The following is a 23,581-nucleotide window of genomic DNA, read 5'->3' as shown; positions in this document are numbered from 1 at the left end:
TGAAATTTATAATACCCAATTTGTGGCACTAAACTTTGTTTTACTCTGCTAAGTAAATTCAGCTGAACGTGTTCCTACATGTTCAAACATTCATTTGCAAAATACTTATAGAATCACAGTAAATGCTCAGGTCTGACTGTTGTTCTGGGAAGCTGGATAACAACAATAAAAGAGCAACAGTAGGTGGCCGAGACACTGTAAGCCTGGCAAAGACTTACGCTTCCCTTTCCGCCCGTAATTTCTCTACACTTGGCCTCCCACCCCCCTCCTCGCCTCTCCCAACACACAGAGCTCGGAAGAGCATCAGGCATGGCCATAGCCCGGAGGGAGAAAAGCTGCAGTGGGCCCCGGGGATGGGAAGCCGGGGGACGCTGACAAAGGTTGCTGTCTCAGGGCTCCCTCCCTCTTTCCCTCCCTCCTTCCTATTCCGCCTCGTACATTGGCAGTGGCTGGAAAGGTCGGATGTATCTGAATTACTGCCTGGGAGGAGATGAAATCGCCAAGTCCATGCACACACCCAGCCGCTCCTCTCCGGTTCGCCGGCGCAGGGAACCGGAGCTCTGCCCACGCCGCGGCCGCCCGCACCTCCCCATCCTCCTCCCGCTGTCCCTGCCTCTCCCCGGCAGGATCACTCCTCGCCAGCACTGCTGCCATCTGCCCCCAGCAGCGACGGGCTAGCCCCCGCCTGCTCGGTCCCCTGCCTCCGCCGCCTCGCAGAATCCGCGGCTCTGTGTTTTCCCTGGAGCCGAGCTGTAGGGGACTGTTCCGAGGAGCAAACGTGTGAACGGCACAGGCTCTCCGCACGGTGACCAGCCCGCCATCCTTACCTTATGGACACCGAGACAGCGGATACCGCCAGCTGGGACAAGCTACCAAGGCGCGAAGGCTACCGCAACACAAGAGTCCTTTATTCAAATAAATAAAAATGAACTTTTATGTACAAATATACAAAACCATTACGCACATTTTATAAAGTAGTCAGAAATCTTTAAAAAAACCGCGAGGGTGGAGGCAGGACGCCCACAGCCGGTGCCTTCCCTCCCAGCACCCGGGCACCGGCGGGCGGAGGCCGGCGCCGCTCCTTTGTCCCTCGCCCCGGCGGCGGTGGCGCTCCGAGGATCGGCTCCGGGCCAGGGGCTCCGCTTCCCGGCCCCTGCCGCCCCCCGCCCGGGCTGTCAGGGCGCCAACAACACAACACGGAACACGACATCGCGGATGGCGGCCCCACCTCCCCCCGGTCCGACCGCTCCGGCAGCCCCCGCCGCGCCGCTCCTCGGTCCCGGCGGGGCTCAGAGGGTGCCCAAGTGCGGCAGCGTCTCCAGCCGCTCGGGGTGGTCGCGGCCGGCCGCGCTCTCCACGCCGCGCAGCCACTCGGTGCATTTCCGCACCAGCCCCTCGTCCGCCGCGGCCCCCGCCTCCTCCTCCTCGTACTCCTCGTCGTCGTAGCGGTGCCGGTCGTTAAGCAGCGAAACCTTCAGCAGAGCGCGCAGGTCGCCGCGCCGGGCCGGGGCGGCTCTGCCGGCGGGAGAGGGTGCGGGCTGCCCCCGCTGCCGCTCCAGACTGCGGCGCTGTAGCACCCGGATGGCCTCCGGGGGCAGGCTCAGCGAGAAGCGCCCCGCCGCCTCCCCCGGCGCCCCGCCGAGGCTCTCGCAGGAGCGGCTGCCCGCCCCCGGCGCCCCCGGGCGGCCCCGCGGCTGCGGCGGGGTGGGCTGGGGCCGCGCCGCACGCTCGGCTGGCGGTCTTCGCGGAGGCGGCCTCTGCAGGGACGAGCAGGGCCAGGAGCTGGAGAGGGGGCCCGGCCGTTCCGGGGGCGCCCCCCGCGCCTTCCTCGCCACCTTCTCCTCTGCGGGCCGAGGCGCTGCCTTCTTGGGGGCCGAGGCGGCCGCCGGCGGCTTCTTGGGCTGCGCCCGGGCGGCAGCGGGTGAAGCGGAGGGGGTCGGCAGGATGGCCGGCAGGAGGGGCGGCAGCGTGGCGGGGCGCCCGGGAGTTCCCTCCGGCTCGTCGCTGCGGGCCCAGGGAGGAGCGGAGCGCGCTCCGGGCAGGGCGGCGCTCCTTCCCGCGGGCGGGCAGGGCCCCGCGGCGCGCCGGGGCTGCAGCCCCATGGCCACAGTCGGACGAGGAGCCCGAGCTGCCGGCGCGGAATGAGAGCTCGCTCTGCGCCGACAGCCGCCGATTTTCCCTCTCGATAACCCGTCCCCCTTCCCGCCCTTCGCCCGCCCCGGGAACACCCTTCCCTAACGCGGGGTGGGCGTGCGGGCGGGGACGGGGGTCGTGCCGGCACTGGCCGCGCTCCCGAACGAGCCGCACTGGTCGGGCTCGATGCGGCGCTACTTGGTGCCTTTTCCCGGTCCTCTCCCGCCCACCCTACACCAGAGCCGAACTAAAGAAGAGGATGGCGGGGCTCACGCCCCTAGGGCAAAAAGTAAATTCCTCCCGAAGTCCTCAAGCGTCCAAGCATGAAAAGGCAATATTTTAAATTCATGTTAAATTCTCTTGCCGTCTTAAAAACAAGAATGATACTTTGATTACTTGAAGTATCATGAATAAGGGCAGGCATACAGGCCAAGAGACAGACACACTCAGACCTAGGGCTGGCTGACTCGGATTTAGTGGACAAGCGCTGCCTGGTTTGGTACAGGAGAGTACAGTCCAGAGATCCTTCTTCTAGCATCAATGCCTTCTGTGACAGAGCTAATGCACATCCCCCCCCTCGGAGGGTTTTTGTTTGGTTGGTTTTTTGTGATATCCAAGGGAGCAACTTCCTCTCTTTTCAAGTACCCTAGCCGACAACAGAGGTTTGGAGAAGTTTCATGGTGCAGAAATAAGAAAACATACATTTCCTATAGATCCAAGATGATTACCCCCCCTCCAAAATTTAGCCTTAGAACTCATGGCATATAACTTCTATGGCATTTATTTCAAAGTACTGTTTTAATTAGGGTACCAAAACTTTATCAAAAAATGGGTAGCATGTATGCAATCCACAGGGACAGATCCTCACACCTATGGTTCCACACTATCATAATGGGTATTACTACACTGTGAAGATTCCCCAACTGTGAGCTCTTGGAATACTTATACAGAGTAAACAAAGACAGGATGCAAAGGAGCAAAAGATATGGGCAAAACAACACCGCATGTGTGCTCTGTATGCAGATGGAGGAAGTAAACCCTTAAATGTTCAGGAGAGAAAAAAAACAAGGAAGGCATATGATGTAACTAACAGATCTAAGTGCATATGGAAGCATACCAGTACATGGAACTGCTGGTTCTTGAACCCGTTCTCTCCCAGTGATTTAAGTGTTAACAGACGAATGGTAACTTCATCATTTACCATAGTGGATAAATAAATAAATAAATAAATGTTGAATAACCAATGTAACTCTAATTAAAGACTACAGTGAAGGTGGTTGTGTACCACCAGAACTGGTGAGTGATGGGCAAAACCAGCTCTGGAGCAAATGAAAGCCTGGCCCTGATGCACTAGAGATGGGATGGGACAGGATGGGACGGGATCTTTCCAGTCAGCTGAGGTCAACAGCAGTGATGGGGGAAGGGGAAGTCACTTCCAGGATGATGCCCATCACTGCCTGCACACACCCTACTTCCTCTTCAATGCAAGCTGAAAACTAAAAGGAACCAAAATTTACCCAAGGGTGCCTCAGCACCCAAGGGCTGTGGGCAGAGTTGGAATAGCTGTCCTACATCACACAGCTCTGGCAAGCCCAAGAGCCTGCTGTGGGGCCAGGACTACCTGCCTTCCCCATCACCAGCAGGGAGGATGTCTCCCTGGCAATTTATTGTTACTAACCAGTTAAAAGGCGTGGCTTAGTTGGAAGTCTAGCTGCAAAACAATGCAATCACCCTGTACACAGCTTCCCCAAAAGTTGTTGCTATGTTTTGCAACATGCACTGATATTCAACAGGAACATACTGTACCTCAATTTGTCTCTTTAGCCTGAACTCTGAATACTAAAAATACTGAGGTTTTCTCCTTCCTGACACTGCAGATCACATCTTTTCAAAGCCATTCCTTCTTCTAGATTTGTGGATCAATAGAAGTAAAAATCCAAAACAACTCAGTTTTGAACACACATATGTAAGCACATCCATCCTGTGCAAAAAAAGAACCTCCTGCAATATAGTATCGACCAAACATTAAAGATTTAACTTTGCTCCAGAAAAACTGGATAGTTCTTAGCTGAAAAAATCACAAATGAGAATCTCTTACTGGAGCCAGGCAAAGTGTTAGAGTACTTCAATCCATTACCAGATTAAGACAGAATGACCAGTTTGTCTAAATACTAAAAGAACCTTTAAGGTCACTTCTCCAAATCTATCAAACAAATTTGGATATAGTAATATACAAAAATTTATATTTTCATTTTTATTAAAGAGTAACACTGACATTTTCAGCTCTCTATAGCTGACTCCTAAATAAAAATGTATTAGGCACTTTTAAAATGAATTTATTTCACAAGTCCCGTTTATACATTAGCCATAAGTTCTTGTAGTAAAAAGTATTTAGGTATGAAAGTTTTTTTTAAAAAAACATTTAAAATACAACTTTTTTCATAAAATCCAACAGGTTTTAAACATTCCTTTTACATTCTCATTAAGTTTTTTCCATAAGGCACATGCATAGACATTTCAAAGGAGCAGTTAATTACAACCTTCCAAATCTTTACAATGTTTATAAAACTCTGTCTTTGGAAAAGCATACAATAGGTAATATACAAACATACATGACACATTGCAAGTTTTAGACAGAACTGTAAATGAAACCTTTATGCATACTACCCAGGCCTAAGTGACTTGCCTCCACTGGGGAATAAACTGTTACTGGATAGAAAGTAGTATTAAGACTACTCTGTCTGAAGTATTTAAACGTACTTTCTTGTTAGAAAAAAGCCTGGAAGTTGCAGGGTAAACACAAATAATTCTCCAAATTTATTTTAAAACTGTTTCTAGTAAAAATTATTTAATCTCCCAAGTGTAAAAGGCAAGGAAAATACTAAACTGCTACTGGGTATTTCAGAAGCAGCAAAGTAGTTTTTTGAGCAAAATTTACTGAGGAAACAAGTTGCCTTTTAAAGTGGACAGTGGTTCCTGGTTTTAATTTACCCTAGACAGGATGAGAAGCATTTAATCACAGCATCCCTTTAAAAAAGAAAAAAAAAGTCAGTTAAGATTTGTTATTTTGCTTATAAACATCTAAACCATTACCTATTTACAGTTACAAATATGGCAGAAACTAAAGACATATCAAGAGTTGATCAAATGCAGGATCTGTGTGTGAGACCACCCCAGCTAAAGGCCAGGCTCAGGCCAGGTCGGTGCCAGGGCTTCCGTGCTGATTGCATTGCAGACCATGCTGAAATGCAGACACAGCGCTGGGAAGTGCTCTGCAGCACTCTGGGAGGCTGAGCAAAGGGCAGAGCCTGATTTCCCAAAGGCTGCCAGCAAGGGCTCAGCTGAAGAGCACCCGGTCCCCAGCAGGGCACAGCTGCCAGGGCTCCAAGCCCCATCGGAGCTGGACTGTCACAGTGCAGGAAATAAAGCACAGGCTGAAGGGTTGGAAGTGTGCACTGACAGGACAGGATGGAGAGAGCTGGTTCAGCCTTAAGCTTTGGAAGTTCTGGAGGGTTCCATTTTTTCAATCAACAATAAACAGTTTTCTGACTGTTACACTCAGATCATTTGCTTTAGTCTACATTATTATTCATTTCCCCAGAAAAGTAACCAACTTACTATGGAGTGGAATTTGTATTCTGTTGCTAGTCAGTTTCAAAAAAAAAATAAAGAAACATACTATCATCACTCTTTAAAGTCACTCAGCTGCATGGGTTTTGGTTTTGTTGCATTTGTTGCTGTTTTCATTTGGGTTTGATTTGGTGGGGCTTTCTGTTGCCAGGCCAACAGGAGAGCTACCATTAATTTAGGAAGAAACAAACAGAAACCAACAACCCCCACCCCAACAAACCCATGAACAAGCAAAATGTTCTGAAGAGCAAACCATGAAAAGAGCTAAACCAAGGAATGTAATTTCATGAAATCATGAGAAATGCATACTTTAAACAAATGACATAATACTATTCTCTCTGGCATTTAGCATGGTTTAGATCATTGTTCCCATAAGAAAGGCAGTCTATACAACAAATTTATGATACCACTCCACATAAGCAAATAACTCAGTAATCCCTAGAGAAATCACAGTATTACTAAAAGCAGTCTGTATACAATTCAGTTCTTCGGCTCATAAAATCTAATAGATAAATAAACTGAAAGAAGTTAACTGATGCATATAACCTAATATTTTTTCTGCCCAGAACTTAGAAGTACTGTTGATAGGGAAGAAAAAGTCCGAGACCAGAAGCTCAATTAAAAAAAAAAAAAAGACAAAAAGAATGAATTAACCTACTGACCTACTGAGACTGTCTCATGGCCACTGGAGCTATAAGAATTCAGAATACTACTTCTGCCTGGGTTAGTCTGAGTTGTCAGAAATAGTAAAATGACAGTTTGAAGCCTGAGCTCAGTTATTTTATTCACTGTAATTATCAACAACTATCTTAAAAAAATCCTTCTGAGATGAAACCCGAAGCTTTAAAAAAACAATAGATTTTTTTGGCCATGCTACTGGAAAATACCAGATGAAAGGGGTAGACACACTTCTGCTACAGCAAGCCTCATTAAATAACAAGGAAGTGTTTAATTTTTGAAAAAAAACCCCAAAAAAACACTGTCAGGAAGACCAAACTGCATTTTACATGAATCCTAGAAAAACAGATTCTTACATTTGATTACTTAGATGTGTTTTCACTATGTGTTTGGTCTGCTTTCATTCCCTTTCTATACACACAAGAATGAAAGAAAAGAGAGGAGCTTGCCAAAATGAAAATAAAGCGTTGCCTTTGCCCCTCCTAAAAATGATGGGAGGAATTCAGAAATAGAAACAGAAGCTGCCACTATGTTGCTTGTTTGCTTTTAACTAGGATCTCAGATCCCTAAGTTACCTTTAATTTTAGTAGCAGAAAAGTCACTATTGCATCACTGTATTGTTAAATCATTAGAGACATTATTTAAACAACACCTTGGTTCATTTTCAGTGGTGGTAACTAGAGAGAAATTTATTAAAGAGAATTACTATGTATTGTACTTCTATTTAAAGCTTATATTAAGCATGACTTTTAAGTTCAGCTATGCCATTTTCTAAAAATTAAAAGAAAAAGGAGGATGTTATATTTTTCCACACATGTAAAGTACTTTATGCCTTTCCCCAGTGTAAAGGTAACTTTTGTTAAGATAGAAATTATTATGCAGACTCACCTTGCAAAAGGAATATAAGACAGACTATACCTGAAAAAAAGAGGAAAAAATATATTTGTAGAGTGTTCATTTCTCTCCTAGAACCAAATTACTTCACTTTAGGCCAGCATTAATAAAAGCAACCATTGTAACAAAGTTTTAAACAAGATTACCTATTCAATTTAATGCTCACTTGAGAAGAAGACATGTTTGGACAAGATGATATGGATTTGGTGGTTTACTTTTTCTTTGTTTGGCTGTGTTTTTTTCTTTTTTTTAATGTAGTTCATAACTTTTATTGCACATGAACTTAAAAAACAGTTTTACTAGTGCCAAATCCAAATGGAATAGAAAATTTGTGTGAAAATGGTACTCAAGATGATAGAGGCAACTTCTTCTAGTTTTAAAGACAAATTACTATGCAAATATACATCTAATCATATTATTTATGTAACTAAATACAGATACATGCTGTAGGATGAATAATATTCCACAACTGTGACACTGAGACAGCTGACAATTCTATTATTCTCTGAAATTTGCTTCTCACAAGCCTCCAGGCAGTGTTCTGTTCTCATGCCCAGACTGATCAAACCTCAGGACAGTTAAGCTGCAAACACACAGAGCACAGTCTGAGCTAGCAGCCTTCCCTCTATCTAGCACCATGCCCAGCAGGCAGTCCCTGTCCTGAACAAATGGTTCCTTGTCCTCAGACCCACGTTCAGTACGGACTCTGTGTACTCAGGGCAAGTTCAAGCAAGACCTGTGGTCACCTTGGGTTGCCTGAGTGTGGGCACCAAGTAATTCACCTGGGACAAGGACACCAAGTGTGTATCTCTTTGGAAAGGCAGTGACTTCCAGAACTTCTGCCAGGCTTGCAAGCATTCACCTGACTGCACTCATACACTGCCAAAGCCAGCCCCCAAGCTCCTGGTCATCACAATCACAGCACCTGCTGCACTAAATTCACTCTCTCACATCCACTCATTCTTTAACCCAGCATATTCCTGGGGCAGGACATACCCTATGAAAATGGTTTTTAGCTTCTTTCATTTCAAAAATCAAAAACTAGTTAGAATTCAAAAAAGAGGAGAGTATACTTTTACAATACAGAAAAAGCATGACAATTTTTTTTGCATATGTATTCCTTTCATAAGGCTTCAGATAAATTCACACGTTGCAGAATATACTTCGAATTACCATTTTTGCAAGACGATTGAATATAGATTTTGCTGGAGTTACACAACCCAGCTGAGAAAAAACAGATTGAGGCTAGCATTTGGGCACACTTTTATGTGAATCATATATATATAGGTTTATAATCATGCGGGTGCAGGGACAAGGAGAAGACATTAAAAGGAATTTTAAGACTCTTACCAGGTCATTGCCAAGAACTGCAATATGCAGAATAACATTGCCAAACCTTTTTTGTTCCACTAAACAAAAAAAAAAGCAAATATTGCAAATTAGTTCATTTTGCACCACACCAGCCTATACTGCAAACAATTGGCATAGACTGATCAATCAAGAATAGAGTTGACTGACAATGCCTAAATTTCCTTGTCTTAGTTTGCTGTTTCTTTCCCAACAACTCTCCATTCATTGTATCCACCACTCCATTAGCACCATGCTATGTAAACCTTTTCTAGCTTTGGAAACACTTAACAACATCAGTGTTAACACTCACTCACGTCACTGTATTTCTGCAAATATGAAAGTTCATTCCAGTGACATATTTACTTCTATGGAATGCAACTACAGTTAAGTTTTCAACCAAGATGCCTGAAGATACTTCTGGTTTTTTTCTGTTGTCTTAACCAGCTTAATATTCTGTATCCATGGCTTCTGAAGATGGCTATACACTCTCTGGTATCTTCTGACATAAGTATGCATCACTGAAACAAAACAATATTCAAACTTGGTTTTCTTAGTTTTTATTCTAGAGGTCTGCAGACTGAACCCAATGCTCTAGATTTTGCATTCTCATCTACATCACATGCAGGTGGAAGGATGCATTTACTTTTACAGCCAGCAGGCTCATCACTCCACCTGAGCTCAACTGCAGTCAACAACAAAAACACCACATAGGAGTTCACCTTTCCTTCACCACTGAACTGTATCTTAAAGCTACAATACAATTAATAAACTAACCAACTGAGATTACTTTTTTTTTCTAAAAAGCATTCTCACTTACCCAGAATACAGCACACAGAGTCAATATTAGGCAAAGCTGGGGTGAGAAGGAGAGACAAAGAAAAAAAAGAATAAATACTCAAATACACAAGTATTTGCAAGCACAGTAACCATTCCCATGTTTTCAATGGGCAACCAGCACTTTAAAATTGACTTATGAAACAAAGGCTGTCTCACAGTGACTATATGATGAACTCCGTGGTGTTTTTCAAAGCACAGTATGAGGTATACATGGCCAGAAGGGCTGGGCCAAGTCTTGAAAGGAAGACAAGGCAGGAGTTGACTTGAGGAACCAGCAGGAGTATAAGCTGGTACGTGCACCCATATTTGTTGGTTCTGTTAAGAGGTGGGCTTAGATGATAAAGCTTTACTGAAAGGAATCAAGAAGTCTGGTAACTGCTACTCTTATGCCAGTACATACTATCATTTTGAACCTGGTATTCATAACACCTGTCTCTGACAAGAAAGATGTGTGCATCGCTACCAAGAACCCCTTATTAAAAACATCCATTCTCAATTACAGGATCTGGCAAATACAGGCTATGCCTGATGTGCTAGTCTGACACTAATGAAGAGTCCACTAGGGAGCAGCTGCCTCAGGTACAGTGAAAAACTCACATGAAACTTTGTTCGAGGTACTTAAACACTTTGGATGGAATGTTACAATGACATGGTTTACTACACCAAATAATCACACCATTTGTGCAAGCTTAACCATCACTTAGAACTTTTCTACTAGATCTTATCTGGCTTTCTCCATTTTTCATTACACACAGTACAAAACAGAACAAAAGCACAAATCAATTTTCACTTGAAAAAAGATTTGTTGACATTTTATTGAAAGGAAGAAAAGTAACACAGGCTTGAAATTTTCCAAACATATCTGTGACTCCTGAACTACAATTCTACCTTTGTGTTAGCACGGGAATTAAAAGAGTCAAATTCATCCAAGGTTTTCAAAACTTTAAATTTACCAGTTCTTCTGTGTTTTACTGAAGTTTCCATACTAAAAATCTAGGCTCTCATCCAATGTTCACATTCACCATTAGATGAAACCTTTCATTCTCATTTTCCCAACTTTGCTGGTAGCCTCCCTGCACAGGTAGGTCTCTGATGTGTGCTCTGCTCTCCTTCCATTTCCCTGGTGTGTTTTGTTTTTACAGTCTTCAAAGTAAGTTATTCCCTTTGTCACTGTGTCTGAGCACAGTGGAAGACAGGATCATCAAAGCAAAACGATTTTTGTGCCTGCTCTTTTAAGTGTCTGGCCTAGGCTCTCAGTTTCATTGGAAAAAGCCCACAGCTGTAAAGTGTTGGAGAATTTATGCTCAGCAAATACAGACTCTAGCAGAACTGGAGATATTCTTGGACATTTTTAATTCACGCCTGCAAAACGTAACCTTCCTAGGACTTGTAACTTGGGATGAATTGAAAATAGTGACAGAACAAAACAAGAGTACTCAAACTAAACAAAACAAACCTCTGTTGAACAAAGTTTGGAGTCCAAGCAATGATCAAGTGACTTCCCCAAAAGACAGGGGCAAACGTAAGCTTCTCAAATGATATTATAACTATTTTTTATGTGGGTGTGCTAGAGGAAGAACGTGCAACCTCCATATGACAGCCATCCAGAAAGAATTTATGAAGACTTTCTTACTCACTAAACTAGAAAAACAAGTTATATGATAGAGAGAATAGGAAAGCCAACTACATTTCAAAAATTAAAGTTGAAACAAATCAGTTGGAGCAAGACAGAAAAGTATTAAGCAGAGAAGCAGTAAGGGGAGAAAGTTGTTTTAACTACCCAATACAGAGATTTGGGATAGGAATTCTGGTACTAGGGAGAAGGTTTTTTCCATCCTCCTGGAAGAAGAAATGATGCTCGTGGAAGTAAAGGAGCCAGGAATGTCACAATGGAGAATCTCAAAGCTGAACATGTGGCCTCCCAGACTTCGGGGAAATAAATTAATTTTCCCCATTGCTTTGGAAGTGCTGAACTACTGACCTTTACAGACCAACTGCAGCCAAAAAGCAACTGTCAAGTTATACTTGGTGGCCACAGTAGCTATGAAAATCTCACCCCTTGTTCTTGAAGAAAATATTTTAGAAAATAAAATAAAAATAATTAACCTGCCATTAGCATTTATTAAGAAAGATTTTATAAGGAATATTTTACTCCAAATGATTAATTAAAAAAATCATAAACAACAAAAACACACATGTTCAGAGAAAGGAGCCAGATGATCTTTGTGACATACAGAGCTTCACAGCTTGACTGTCATTTCTCTGCAGAAGGAAGAGGGAGACTGAGAAATAACCTTCCTTTAGAAAAGCATCAAATTTAGCGTTGAGGCTAAAGAAAAAATTTTTAATAAAAGGAAAGAAAGATAGTATATTTACCAACATCACAATCGTAGCTATTAATCGTTTTGGATCAAACATTGCTTTCAGTTGCTTCAGTGGCCCCATCAGGAAACATGTACTAATAGGAGATAAAAAACCAAAACAAATTGTAAATCACTTTCAAATAACTCTTTCTAAAAGACAGTAGGTAATTAACCAGTTTTCCAACAGATAGATGGTTACAAAGGCTTTAAAAAAGATATTTCAGTGCTTAGCAACAGAGACTAACTAGAACAGAAGGTGAAATACTCCATGAATTTAGCCCTGGAAACAGTTTATGAGTCACCCTTGGTCACGAAATTCTTTCCAAAATATTACCATAGTGAAAAAAAAGTAACAGGCAAATACAAGAACACTTATATTGGTTGAGATAAGAGAGGACAGAGTATGACAAGGATATACTTAAGGAATAACAGAAGAGCATCCATCAAATAAGAAAAAACACATTTCAACTAATAATCTGTTTGATGGTGCTGAATGCCACTTATAAATAACGACGATTAAGAAAGCAGCGCAGTTACAGTTAAATTTAAATCATGTTAAGAGATACTAAATGGGGGGAGATTGAACTATAAGTAGCTCTACATGAATTTAGTGATGGGTGGGTCGTCAAAGATGTTTTGATTGCTATTTTGAGATGGCAAGCACCATAACAGATAGGGAAAAAAAAAAAAGGAAAAAAAAAAGAAAAAAGATGAGCAAACTCAACTGCAGAAGTAAATGAGATCATATCCAAGATTTCAGGAAACATAATGAGAACAAATATAGTGGTTAGAGCTTTTTTTTTACAATACCAAAACAAAACATTATAAGTGTAGCAGAGTTATCAAGTTGAAGTCTAGTGAATTTTGTTTTGAAGCTGTTATAACAACTGACTTGCCAAAATAATGTCAAGATTAGAAAGACCAACCTGCTGTAGAAAATTTTTATTTAACAATACATATTTTAACCCAGGCAGAATGCAGGTAGCTACAATCAAGATTACAGGGAAGTTATATCTCTCTTAGTCCAACTCAGCAGGCAAAAAGACAGAAAAAGTTCAGTTGTTTGTATTAATCCTCCTGCTTTTTTCTACCCTATAGTTAACTAGAAGGGAGAATAGAAACCATCAGCAACACCACATGCTGTACCTTTTTATGCAAAGAAATGCCATCTGAACTAAGAGTTTACAACCTCAGGAGTATTTCTCTGGCTTCAAATATTTGAGATGAGTCTCTCTTCCTTGTCATTATGCTTTGTAGAAAACACAACAATTTATTGAGAGTTCAAATGCCTGCAATCTCGTGGTGGTCTGAATGCTTTACTACAGAGCAGAAAACCTAGTCTAACTCCTTTTCTAGTTATTCATTTTTATATGAAATGAAGCAGGGAAGAGTTTGATAGAGCTTCCTCCTGAAACCAATCAAAAGCCTTCTATTACAGAAGAAATATGGGAACCCACATTCCAGGCAGCAAATAGAACTCAATCTCCTACATCCAAATGTTCTCCTACCAGCAACTTTGCATATGTACCTCCTTCACTTTTTTTATCTTATGCAGACAGACTTGAAATATCCATATTAAATGAAAAAAAAAGCTTTCACAATTCAAGAGAAAAATAGAAGTTTTATATTCACTGCAATCCAAATTTTTTTCTCAGTATTTTTTAATCTTGTCTGCTGAGCCATAAAATTAAATTAAGACCAAAAAAAGGGGGACATGGAGAACTAGAAGAAAATATTAGTTAGCTAGTGGAAGGATAGTGATGAGAAAAATGAAGTTGTAAAAAGGAATTAACTTTTGGCCATATAAAGTAGGCAGAAAAAATATAGAAAGCAAAATTCATTGTTTGTAATCTGATTCATATTGAGAAGACCGACATCACAAGAGCTGCACCAGAGACAAGAAGAGATTCCACATGGAGCAGAAAAAAAGGCTGGAAATAAATTCTAGACATCCTCCAATTAAACAGAAAAATTCTTTTAAATACACCATTCTGTAGAGACACACTCATCATGCCTGAGAACAATCAAGTAAGTATCACTGTTTTCATGTTCATGGTTTGAAAACAATAGCAAAAACAAGCTAGAGGGGACTAAACAGGCTAGTAAGAGTGGTAACTGCATTTTGGTTTAAATAAAGACTTGCAAAGAAGCCTGGAAAAGTTTAAATCTGCTTGTCAGTTTGGGACTTCATTGTTATCTCCTACTGTTCTTAGAACACAGTTGCTTGTTTTTTATATCCAAAAGGAGTATTGAAGGAAAAATGGGCCTCTTTTTTCTTCTAATGTTAGCTGGAGTGCAGACTAAAGTTTTTCAGCATTCTCCTGAAAGAAATACTAGTCTGTAAAAACTTTCCTCTTAACTCAATTAGACTTCATAAGTACCAAGTTTCTAAAATGCTCATTTAATTTGAAGAAGTGAAAACACACTCAAAGTACCAGGTAAAAAAGAACACAACCAAAGAAACACACCCCAAACCAACAACGAAGAATAAAGAGTAAGATAAGGGAGAGAAAGGCAAACACTTAGCTTTGCCTATCTCCAATATTAACTTTTTGTCTTGTTTTAGTATGAGATGGAATAGTTCTACAATTGATACTCAAGGTCAGTATAGACATATTGTCTCCTAACATATTTGTTGAGGAAAAGCAGTACCTTCATGTTTCTCAAATGTTAATGCCACATTACACGAGTTCTAACAGATTAACAATGCTTTGACTCAAAAGTTAAGTTACTTGACTAAAGTCAGAGTCCATGAAAGTCAAGGCCAGACTCCATGGGGGTTTGAATCCCATGACCATGCCTCAACTACACTAAGATAATAAGAAAAGGAGGAAAAAGAGAAATTGAAAATACCTTAGGGACATTTTGTTTCTTATGTGTCTTTCAAACTGTGAAAGCAAAGTTTTCAATCTTAAGAGGGCCCCTTTTAGAGGAAAATGTTTTAGGACTGCTATGCGGAACAGTTCAAAGAATCAGAGAGTTTAAATACACTATGAGCAAATTTTAAATTCTGCCTTCAGCCTTACAGTCAAAATAAGGATTTCCTGAATGTTTCCTTTTTGAAAGTTTTCTTGGAAACAGGATGACCTCTGTTAAAAGCAAAAAAAGCTCCTTCCAGTAACAAAGTATCCACACAGAGGGCAGACTACCAGTTTGCTTCTGAAGCTGAGATACTTCTGTACCTGGCAGTAGGACTTAGATGTAAAAAGTACAAAACATTCAGCTAGCAATTTGTTATTCATACTTCAGATACCAGTTGTGATGTGCCCACAAACACACAGGTAGCTGTGTGTAAGGTAACTGATAAACAACAAAACTGTAAAACAAACAAGTTTTTGTTATCAGCATTCAATATAAAACAATGTTGTTCACATGTAACATAGACAGTACTCCAGAGTAAAAGAAAATAGAAATGTAGCCGAAAAGGAGGGTACTTTTCTAAAACCAATAACTAAGAAATCATACCTGGCGAGAGCAGCAATATTTCCCAGGGTGTAGAACACTGCAAAAAGTTTGATACCCTTTGGGAGCCATAGCAATGCTGTTCCCTATAAAAGACAGGTTATTGGCACGTTTGCAATAAGTCAATTCAAATTATTTACATTTTATAAATACAGTCTATAAATACAACTTCATAGGATGAAGAACATCATTCTGACATACATTAGCAGAGCACACTGTTCTCAGAGTTTCAGCAGTCACTCCCCAGCACACTTCTATTGCCACCTGCTGGCAAACAATGTGTTGGTTCACTGGATTTGTGGATATTTTTACAACTAGGCAGTTTATTTATATTACTGATTACATTTATTTGTACTGTTTATATCCTATTTCACAACACTTCCACTTCTGTTATAATGCCCCACTGTGCATTCTACACCTCTGCACACAAGATAAAAATGTCATAAAGCTGCACTAATATTCACCATCTCCTTTCTCCACCAATCAACCATTTACACTTGCAGCTTAAATACACACTGAGGCTGAACAGAAACATTTTAGAACTCTTCCAGATATCTCTTCTTTCTACTGAACTTTAAAAAATCTGAAGCCTTCTCTGATCACAGTTCCCTATGATGATCAGGGAGAAAAGGAATCATAGGAAAGGGACCCGAAAGATCACCTAGATACAGCCTCCCACTAGGCCAGGCTGCTCAAAGCCCCATTCAGCCTGGCTTTGAACAGTGCCAGGGATGGGGCATCCACAACTTCTCTGGACATCCTGTTCTAGTGCCTCACAATAAAGAATTTCTTTCTTGTATCTAAGCTAAATATCCCTGTTCTCAATTTGTACCCATTACTCCTTGTCCTATCACTACAGCTCCTAATGAAGAGCCCCTTCCTGGCTTCCCTGCAGACTCCCTTCAGATACTAGAAGACTGCTATGAGGTCTTCACACAACCTTCTCTTCTCCAGGCTGTACAGACCCAACTTTCTCAGCTGGTCAGCCTCCACTAGAAACAAACAAACTGTGATCTGCACACTGCGTCCTGAAAAAACCCAACCAAACAAAAAAGCAACTGCATTCTACACAATTGCAATTTCAGTGGAAATCTGTGGTGAAAAGAAAGGAAAAGAGGGAGGAAGAAAGGGAGGGAGGAAGGGAGGGTAAGGAAAAGGGAGAGGAAAGAAAACAGAGAAGGAGGAAAAGGAGAGGACTTCCCCAATGTTTTTTCAGTTGTTTCTGGGAGTTTCCACGCAGCTGAAAAACTGCCTTCCTGTGCAAGTTACCCGTGTCAGATTTTGACAGAGCCAAGCAATTCACAGGTCTCAGCTCTTAACTGCAGGCACAGACTCCTGCCAGCCCCTAAAGTTCAGGAATGAACACATGATTTGCTGACTGTAAAACCACCAGGAGTGCAGCAGGTTTTTCAAGTGTCAACACACAACCACACCCATTGATTTGTTGAGTGTGACATACTACACTTGTGGTTTCTTCAGACTTTAAAAACCTTTCAAGTTTCCCCCGTCTATTTTCCTTTTATTAGAAAGAAACAAAAATAAGATGGGTACACACCTTTTTCCTAATACACCAGTTACAAAAATAGAGCATATTTTGTCAGTGTTCAAACCTTTCAGTAAGAAAATGTATTATGCTACAGTAAAAATGCTCACTTCTGTAATTGGAAGAAAAATGGCCAAAATCATAACTTAGAGATCAACAGCCAATTACACATTTAATGTCCAGTTAAATAAAAGCACACAAAATTTAGAATGCAGGATAAAGCAAACACAGAATCACACATAAAAGAGGAATATGAATGAGGTTTAACTGTAGAATAATAAAGCCCAAGGAAAAAAAGAACTTTACTTACAAGAAAAGAACATAAAATGCCAGCAACAAAGCATATGGCAAACCATCTGACTCGAGTACCAAAGCTGAGTGTTGAGGCATCAAGGACCTTAATAAGAAGAGAGGAAAAAGAGGATATTACATACCTAGTTTAGAACAATCTAAAGGACAATTGTTTCTCTACCACTGAAGCCCTTAATTTCAAACAAAAAACAAAACAAAATTCAAACAAAATAATTTTTAGCCGAAAATAATTATTTTACCTTGCTTAACAGTTACTTGTGTATTAATTATTTCATATTACAGAATCATATTATCAATCTGGAACATATGGAAACATTTACAAACAAAAAAGACAAAACTCATAAAGGTATAACTTGGCATGCAAGCAATGCTGCTTCACATTCAAACAGATTTTTTTAATCACTACACAACTGAAAACAGTCACAGCTGTACCAAATCAAAAGAATAAATGGACCTTCCAGCAATTTGCAAAGGAATTAATCCATTTGTGTAACAATGTAGGTTCCTACAGACATTACCACCTCTTCCTGTTTAACTAGAGAGGATCCCTTGTACATATTAATGCCAGTATCCACTGCTAGCATTACAACTCCAATTTCTCTTCCAATTACCTTCCTGAAGGTGTAGGCAAATCAACACAGTTTGCCCCATCAGACTAAGCTAACTTGCCGAAAGGAAATATTTCACTTCCTGCTTCTCCAGAGTGACTCCAGAAACTAATGAGCTGAGTGACCTGACACAGCTCCTGACAAGAGAACAGGATTAGTGTTCCTTGTATTCTGATGACTTGGCTAATGAGCCAAGCCAGCTCTGCAAGCTGTCAGAAAAGCAGCAGGGCTGATGTAAGGAAAGAGGCAGGGCCGTATAGCTGGCAGAAAGGCCCCTTTCAGCAGAAGTGATTTGTTAGATATGCTCAGCTCATCTCCACCCACTCTGTAAGAACAATGCATTTCATCCAACTCCAGGTCACTACAATTAAATGAACTTTCTTTTTCTAAACTGGCCGATTAAGTGAAGTGTGGCTTCAGCTTACATAAAATTACTTTAAATGAACAACTTTCCTATTTGTTCAGCTGTCACAGGCAAACTTGCTCTCCTGTTATTTAGTCAACAGGTATTTTAATCAAGACTTATTAACCAAATATACATGATATTTCTCCTTATCTCCCGAGAAATTTCTTTCAGGCAGTGGTAAGCTAACCAAGGAAATTTGGTTACTGCTTAGAACAATTTCACATTTGTACAAATGAGGAATCTGTATCTAGTTTAATAAAAAACAGCAACATGCACACACACATAAAGGAGCTGTACTGGCAGAACTTTCCAAAGGTCAGAAGATGCAGCTTACCTTACTAGGTCCAACACTTTATCCTTATGTATGCATTAAAGAAACAGACAAAACCAGTAACTGAACAATGGTTTGGTATTTTAAATCGTATTTGACAGTCAGAGTCCTGAATGCCTGCATTTTAAAGAACAGTAGGAACAGCTGGTAGCACACAGCTGAAGATACCCATTTCAATCACACCTTTAGTTACACCTATTCATACAACTAATCACAAGCACACATGGACACAAAAATAAAGAGTAAAAATCCTTTCCATCTGTGTTCAGAAATGAAGTGTAGATAGGCCAATAATATCAGTAAACCCAACACACACATTTCAGATTGCCTAGAAAGCAGGGAAAGGATGAAGATAAATCCTTTATTCAGGTGCATCAGGCTCATTGCTGCCAGTTATTGCTCTTCTATTTCTAATCTTGTTATCTGACAATGCTCCTGGAGTGACTACCAGGAGACTTCATTCTTCAAATAAATTTGAGAACAGCTTTATCTTCAGTTAAATCCCTAACAGTTAAGAGGTGGAAAAAAAACCAAACAAAACCAGCAAAAGAAAAAAGAGAACCACACAAAGGCTTGGAGCAAAAAATACCACAAACCCCCAAAAGTTTGATGCATTTTATGGATTTAATTCTTAAAAACTGACTGACAATTTATGCACATGAACTACAGGAAGATAAGCTGTGGCATGAGGGCTACCAGTGCATTCTGTGCAATAAGAAAACTAAATACATTAAATGGTATTAAAAAGAAGGCTCATCCTTCCAACCACTCCCAATGATGCCATGATGTCATTTTTGTTGTCAAGATGAATCTAGTTAATACAGTGTTTGAAATCCTGAAACTGGGGGTCTAGTAATCCATTTTCTTAGTCCCTAATACCTAAGAGGACTGAGGGGAGACCTCATTGCAGTCTACAGCTTCCTGATGAGAGGAACCAGAGCGGCAGACACTGATCACTTACCTGTGGTGAACAGAGACATGATATGAGGGAACAGCTGAAGCTGTGAAAAGAGGTTTAGGCTGGATATTAGAAAAAGGCTTTTCACCCAGAGGGTGGCGGGGCACTGGAACAGGCTCCCAGGGAAGTGGTCAAAACACAAGCCTGAGAGAGTTCAGGAAGCACTTGGACAATGCTCTCAGGCACATGGTGTGACTCTTGGGGATGGTGCTGTGCAGAGCCAGGAAGTGGACTCGATAATCACTGTGGGTCCCTTCCAAGTAAGGATATTCTACAATTTATATTTTTTGGGTTTCACAGAAGCAATGGAACTCACTGCCTTTCCGTGATGCCTGTTTCAACGCTGCAGAGAAGCACCTTGCTGCAAAAGTTCAGTTACAGAATCCTACAGGTAGGATTCTGTAACTGAACTTTTGTGTTCAGTTGTGTTCAGCTGTGTAAACCACAGACACCAGCTTGTGCTCAAATGCCAGGCTCACTCTGGAAGCTGAGGACCTGACAGTGCAGGAACCCTGCCACATGTGCTGCAGGCAGTAATTTCTATACTAGGGACCATGGGACACCCTGAGGTAAGAGAGACTATGAACCCTAAGAAAAAGGAAGTCTAAACTGCCCTTGCAACAAAAGCAGGAAACAACACAACGGTGCTAAAGATTCTTTTTGTGTGTCTGACATAAATTATACAGCTAATCCCAGATTTCAGATAAAAGAGCTGTCATTGCAGTCTATGGTATTTGGATTAGCAAAAGCTTTCACTTAGGAGGCTGAAAAAATTTCCAGGCACATTCCACATCTGTAGTTCGTGTGGAGAACAGTAGTGGTGGCAAGGGAGCTCCTGTAAAACATACCCTTCTTGCTATACTGCTTATCAGCTTGTTTCTAACAAGAAAAAGAAAAATTAAACTGAAATCAAGAAAAGGAAATACTTAATATCTATTGCTGAATTTTAATGCCAAACTCCTGGGCAAGAAGCTTTTTATTCACCAGCTATTTCAAGCTAATAGTATATGAAAGAAATGACCAAGACATCCAAAAATCAAGTGGAAACTGGAATCTGGAATGGGGACTTTCTGAAATATAAGGAACAGTCTTGCAATAACAGCATCACTGCTGAAGAGTTTACAATAGACACACAATAAACAATATGAAGGATAATCCACAAGGCTGCTTTTGATCAAAAATAGTTCTTGTGGCTCTGAACATCTACCTTAATGGGCTCCCCCCATACATTAATGATCTTATAACAGTTTTTCAAATGGGCAAACAGAAAAACAGAACCACGTTATTTTACTAATCTAGAAGTTAACAATTACATGTTCTCTCAATGGTAAATATACAAGTAATGGAGAAAATGCAAAGAAACGTTGAGTAAATTGGCAGAATTGAGTTTCTAAACCATAGTGAAACAATATTTATAGTGATATATTCTCATCTTTCCCTAGCAGGCCTCCTTATATGTATTTCTATGACCAGCTGAGATTAAAATAGAAGAAGTGTAACATAAGAAATGAAATATAAGATATGTAATACAAGAAATGTAATATATAATTTCTTATTGAAAAAAAAAAAAAAGAAATACATGGTCTATTCCTCTGTTGAAATCTTATTGAGTGCTTTAAGCAGCTGTCATGCAACAATCCAATGTATCACATGGACTGATTTTACGTTAGTTTTGGTGTTGATAAAACTAAACAGCATGATGCTGCCCTGTAAACATCATAGCATTGCTACATTTATTACTTATTTTTGATCTTTTTGGTACTTTTTTTTAAAAAATACATTTAGAATAATGGATCTAACAACAGCTGGTTATCTGAAGAGTTTAGAAACTACAGAAAGACTTCACTGAATCATCACACAGCTCTTTCATTATAAGACTCGTCTTCTACTTAGCAGGAATGGCTTGTTTCTTCATGATAATGGTTCTGCAAAAACCAAGGGAAAGAATCCAGAGATATCTATGGGCATGAACCATATGATGGCTGTTACACAACTACCAAATATTCTAAAGAGAGGGCCTTTGTTTTCAGCCAAACACATGACTGTCTCCAGAAAGATCATGGAAACAGCTGAAGATTTTACACACACAATGCATAACCTCACACCTTCTTTCACAGCCCCGTGTCCCTCTGTGCATGGGTGCACATACTTTTTTTGCTCTAATACACACACTTTAAAAATAGTCAGCACCACTCAGCTCTAGCTTTAGTGAACGTCACGTACGAATTTCCTCTAAAAAGAGGCTTGATTTCCACTGTTCTACAAACACATTGCTACCTTGAGAGAAAAATACAGCTGAGAAACTGCCTGACCTAAAGCCCTGGGGTTTTTTTTAAGTCAAGAGGTATTTATTCATTTTAAAGATCTTTCTGGTTCATCTCAGCATGACACTACAAAGACACATTTTCTTCTATCATGTACCAGACAGGCTCTAAGTATAGGCAGATTTTTCTAATTTAAAGTCTTTTCTGGCTGTAAGAGTATCACTACATGCAATAGTAAAATCCTATCTAGTTTAATTACTGACATTTAACAAACTAAACACATGCTTAGCTGAGTTCTCTCCTCAGGATATAAAACTCAAATATAAAAGCATTAAATATGTAGGCATTTATCTACTGATTGCCACCTTAAAACAACTATCACAGCGCCAAGTAAAGGAAAACTCTATGTCACTATCATGTGCCTTGTGTGAAATGTGCCTGGTGATGGCAGAATAATCAATTCTCTTGGCACTGAACTGAGACTAACAGAAATCGAAGTATTTCTTTGATAACCCTGAGAAAAGCAGAAGGTGAAGCATCCCTCCCAAATGCTGGCAGCCAGTTCTGGTGTGAAAGGGCAAAGATTCTACACTGTTTCCAAAATCAGTGGACACAATTAAGGTGCTTTGTTGTGGCAGAGAGGCCAAATTCATGAACCTTGAAGACCAACGGCAACTCAGTGCAAAACCAAGTGAAGTATGCCAGCAACAAGCTGCCAGAACTAATATCATGCCACCTATGCTCAGTCTGTGCTGGTTCCCCAAGGTTTGTTAGCTGCAGCTCAGATCCCAGCTACATTCCAGCCTCCTCCAGCAGGCTCCAGCACCCTGGAAGTAGCAGGGGTGGCACTTTGATGTGGGGCACTCTGACCTGCAGTCACATGAGTTAAGAGAGAGCTAAAGGAATAAATGGTTCTTTGTAAGCACGCTCAGCTTTGCTTCAGCCTAGAGATTAGTTCTCAGGAATGTATGGTCTTCAAACACGGTAAAAACCGAAACAAAAAACGCCGCTGGCGATGAGGAAGATAGTGGGAAGGAAATAGAACAATTAAGCCATACTTAAGGAGTAAGGAGCAAAAAGTAACTTCAGCAGAATGAACACAAAACTATCTTTGTCTAAACAAAACCTTTGTTTCTGCAAATTTAAGGGCCTAAGGGAACGAAGAAGCAATTTACACTGAGTAGCAGACTCAGTCGGGCTGGAAATGAGCGTAATATGTTATCTGCTCCCTGCTTAAGTACAAGAAAAACTTGTAGAAACCGCAGGACCCCAAGCCACCAACACAGCCAAAAGCTTCACACAAGGGTAACTGGCCAAAACCCATCCTCCGGGCAGAGCCCGCTGCCCACACCGCTCGTCCCTCGGCGCACGCCGCAAACTTTGGTCTCTCCTTTGCTTGCCGATCCCTGCCCCGCTCTGACCCGCGGGCAGGCATCGGGAAGCGGGGTGTGGGTGTGCGCAGGCCGGGGACGGGGGAAGGCGGCGGGGGGAGCACGGCAGCGCCCGAGCCGCAGACCCCGGGCCGGGCCCGGCGCAGCTCCAGCGCCGCTCGACCCGCGCACTCCGCGCCGGGGAGGCCAGGAGAAGGGAGAGCGGGCTCTCACCGGGCCATACCTGTGCCGTCAGTCCCTGCTCCTCATCGTCCTGCCCGGCCAGCACCCGCCGCAGCTTCTCCATGCCGGCCCTCCCTGGGCACGGCCGCGCCGGGGGCCGGGATGGGGCGGGACGAGGCCGCACTCCGCCGCGGGCCGCCGGCCCAGCCGGGAAGTGACGCGCGCCCCGAGGCGCCTGCGCAGTCCCGGCCGTGGGTGT

General features: G+C 41.7%; 2 protein-coding genes across 2 annotated transcripts; both read right to left on the bottom strand.

The window, feature by feature from the left end:
- Window positions 1-887: 887 nt before the first annotated feature.
- Window positions 888-3,337, bottom strand: PRR18 (proline rich 18). Its single transcript, XM_059843277.1, is given in 2 exon segments — window positions 888-2,327; window positions 3,251-3,337. Coding segments are annotated over 2 exon segments (1,125 nt in total). The 3' UTR covers window positions 888-1,289.
- A 1,116-nt stretch (window positions 3,338-4,453) lies between these two features.
- SFT2D1 (SFT2 domain containing 1) lies at window positions 4,454-23,542 on the bottom strand. Its single transcript, XM_059841253.1, has 8 exons — window positions 23,384-23,542; window positions 17,201-17,287; window positions 15,351-15,433; window positions 11,899-11,980; window positions 9,503-9,538; window positions 8,686-8,744; window positions 7,330-7,359; window positions 4,454-5,160 (listed from the first exon to the last, which is right to left on the bottom strand). The coding sequence occupies exons 1-8, from the start codon at window positions 23,444-23,446 to the stop codon at window positions 5,121-5,123; spliced, it is 480 nt and encodes a 159-aa protein (XP_059697236.1). The 5' UTR covers window positions 23,447-23,542; the 3' UTR covers window positions 4,454-5,120.
- Window positions 23,543-23,581: the final 39 nt, after the last annotated feature.

The sequence above is a fragment of the Haemorhous mexicanus genome, chromosome 3, assembly GCF_027477595.1.
Source record: "Haemorhous mexicanus isolate bHaeMex1 chromosome 3, bHaeMex1.pri, whole genome shotgun sequence".
Taxonomy (NCBI): domain Eukaryota; kingdom Metazoa; phylum Chordata; class Aves; order Passeriformes; family Fringillidae; genus Haemorhous; species Haemorhous mexicanus.
The sequence above is the reverse complement of the archived record's forward strand: the minus strand, read 5'-3'. Positions and strand labels throughout refer to the sequence as shown.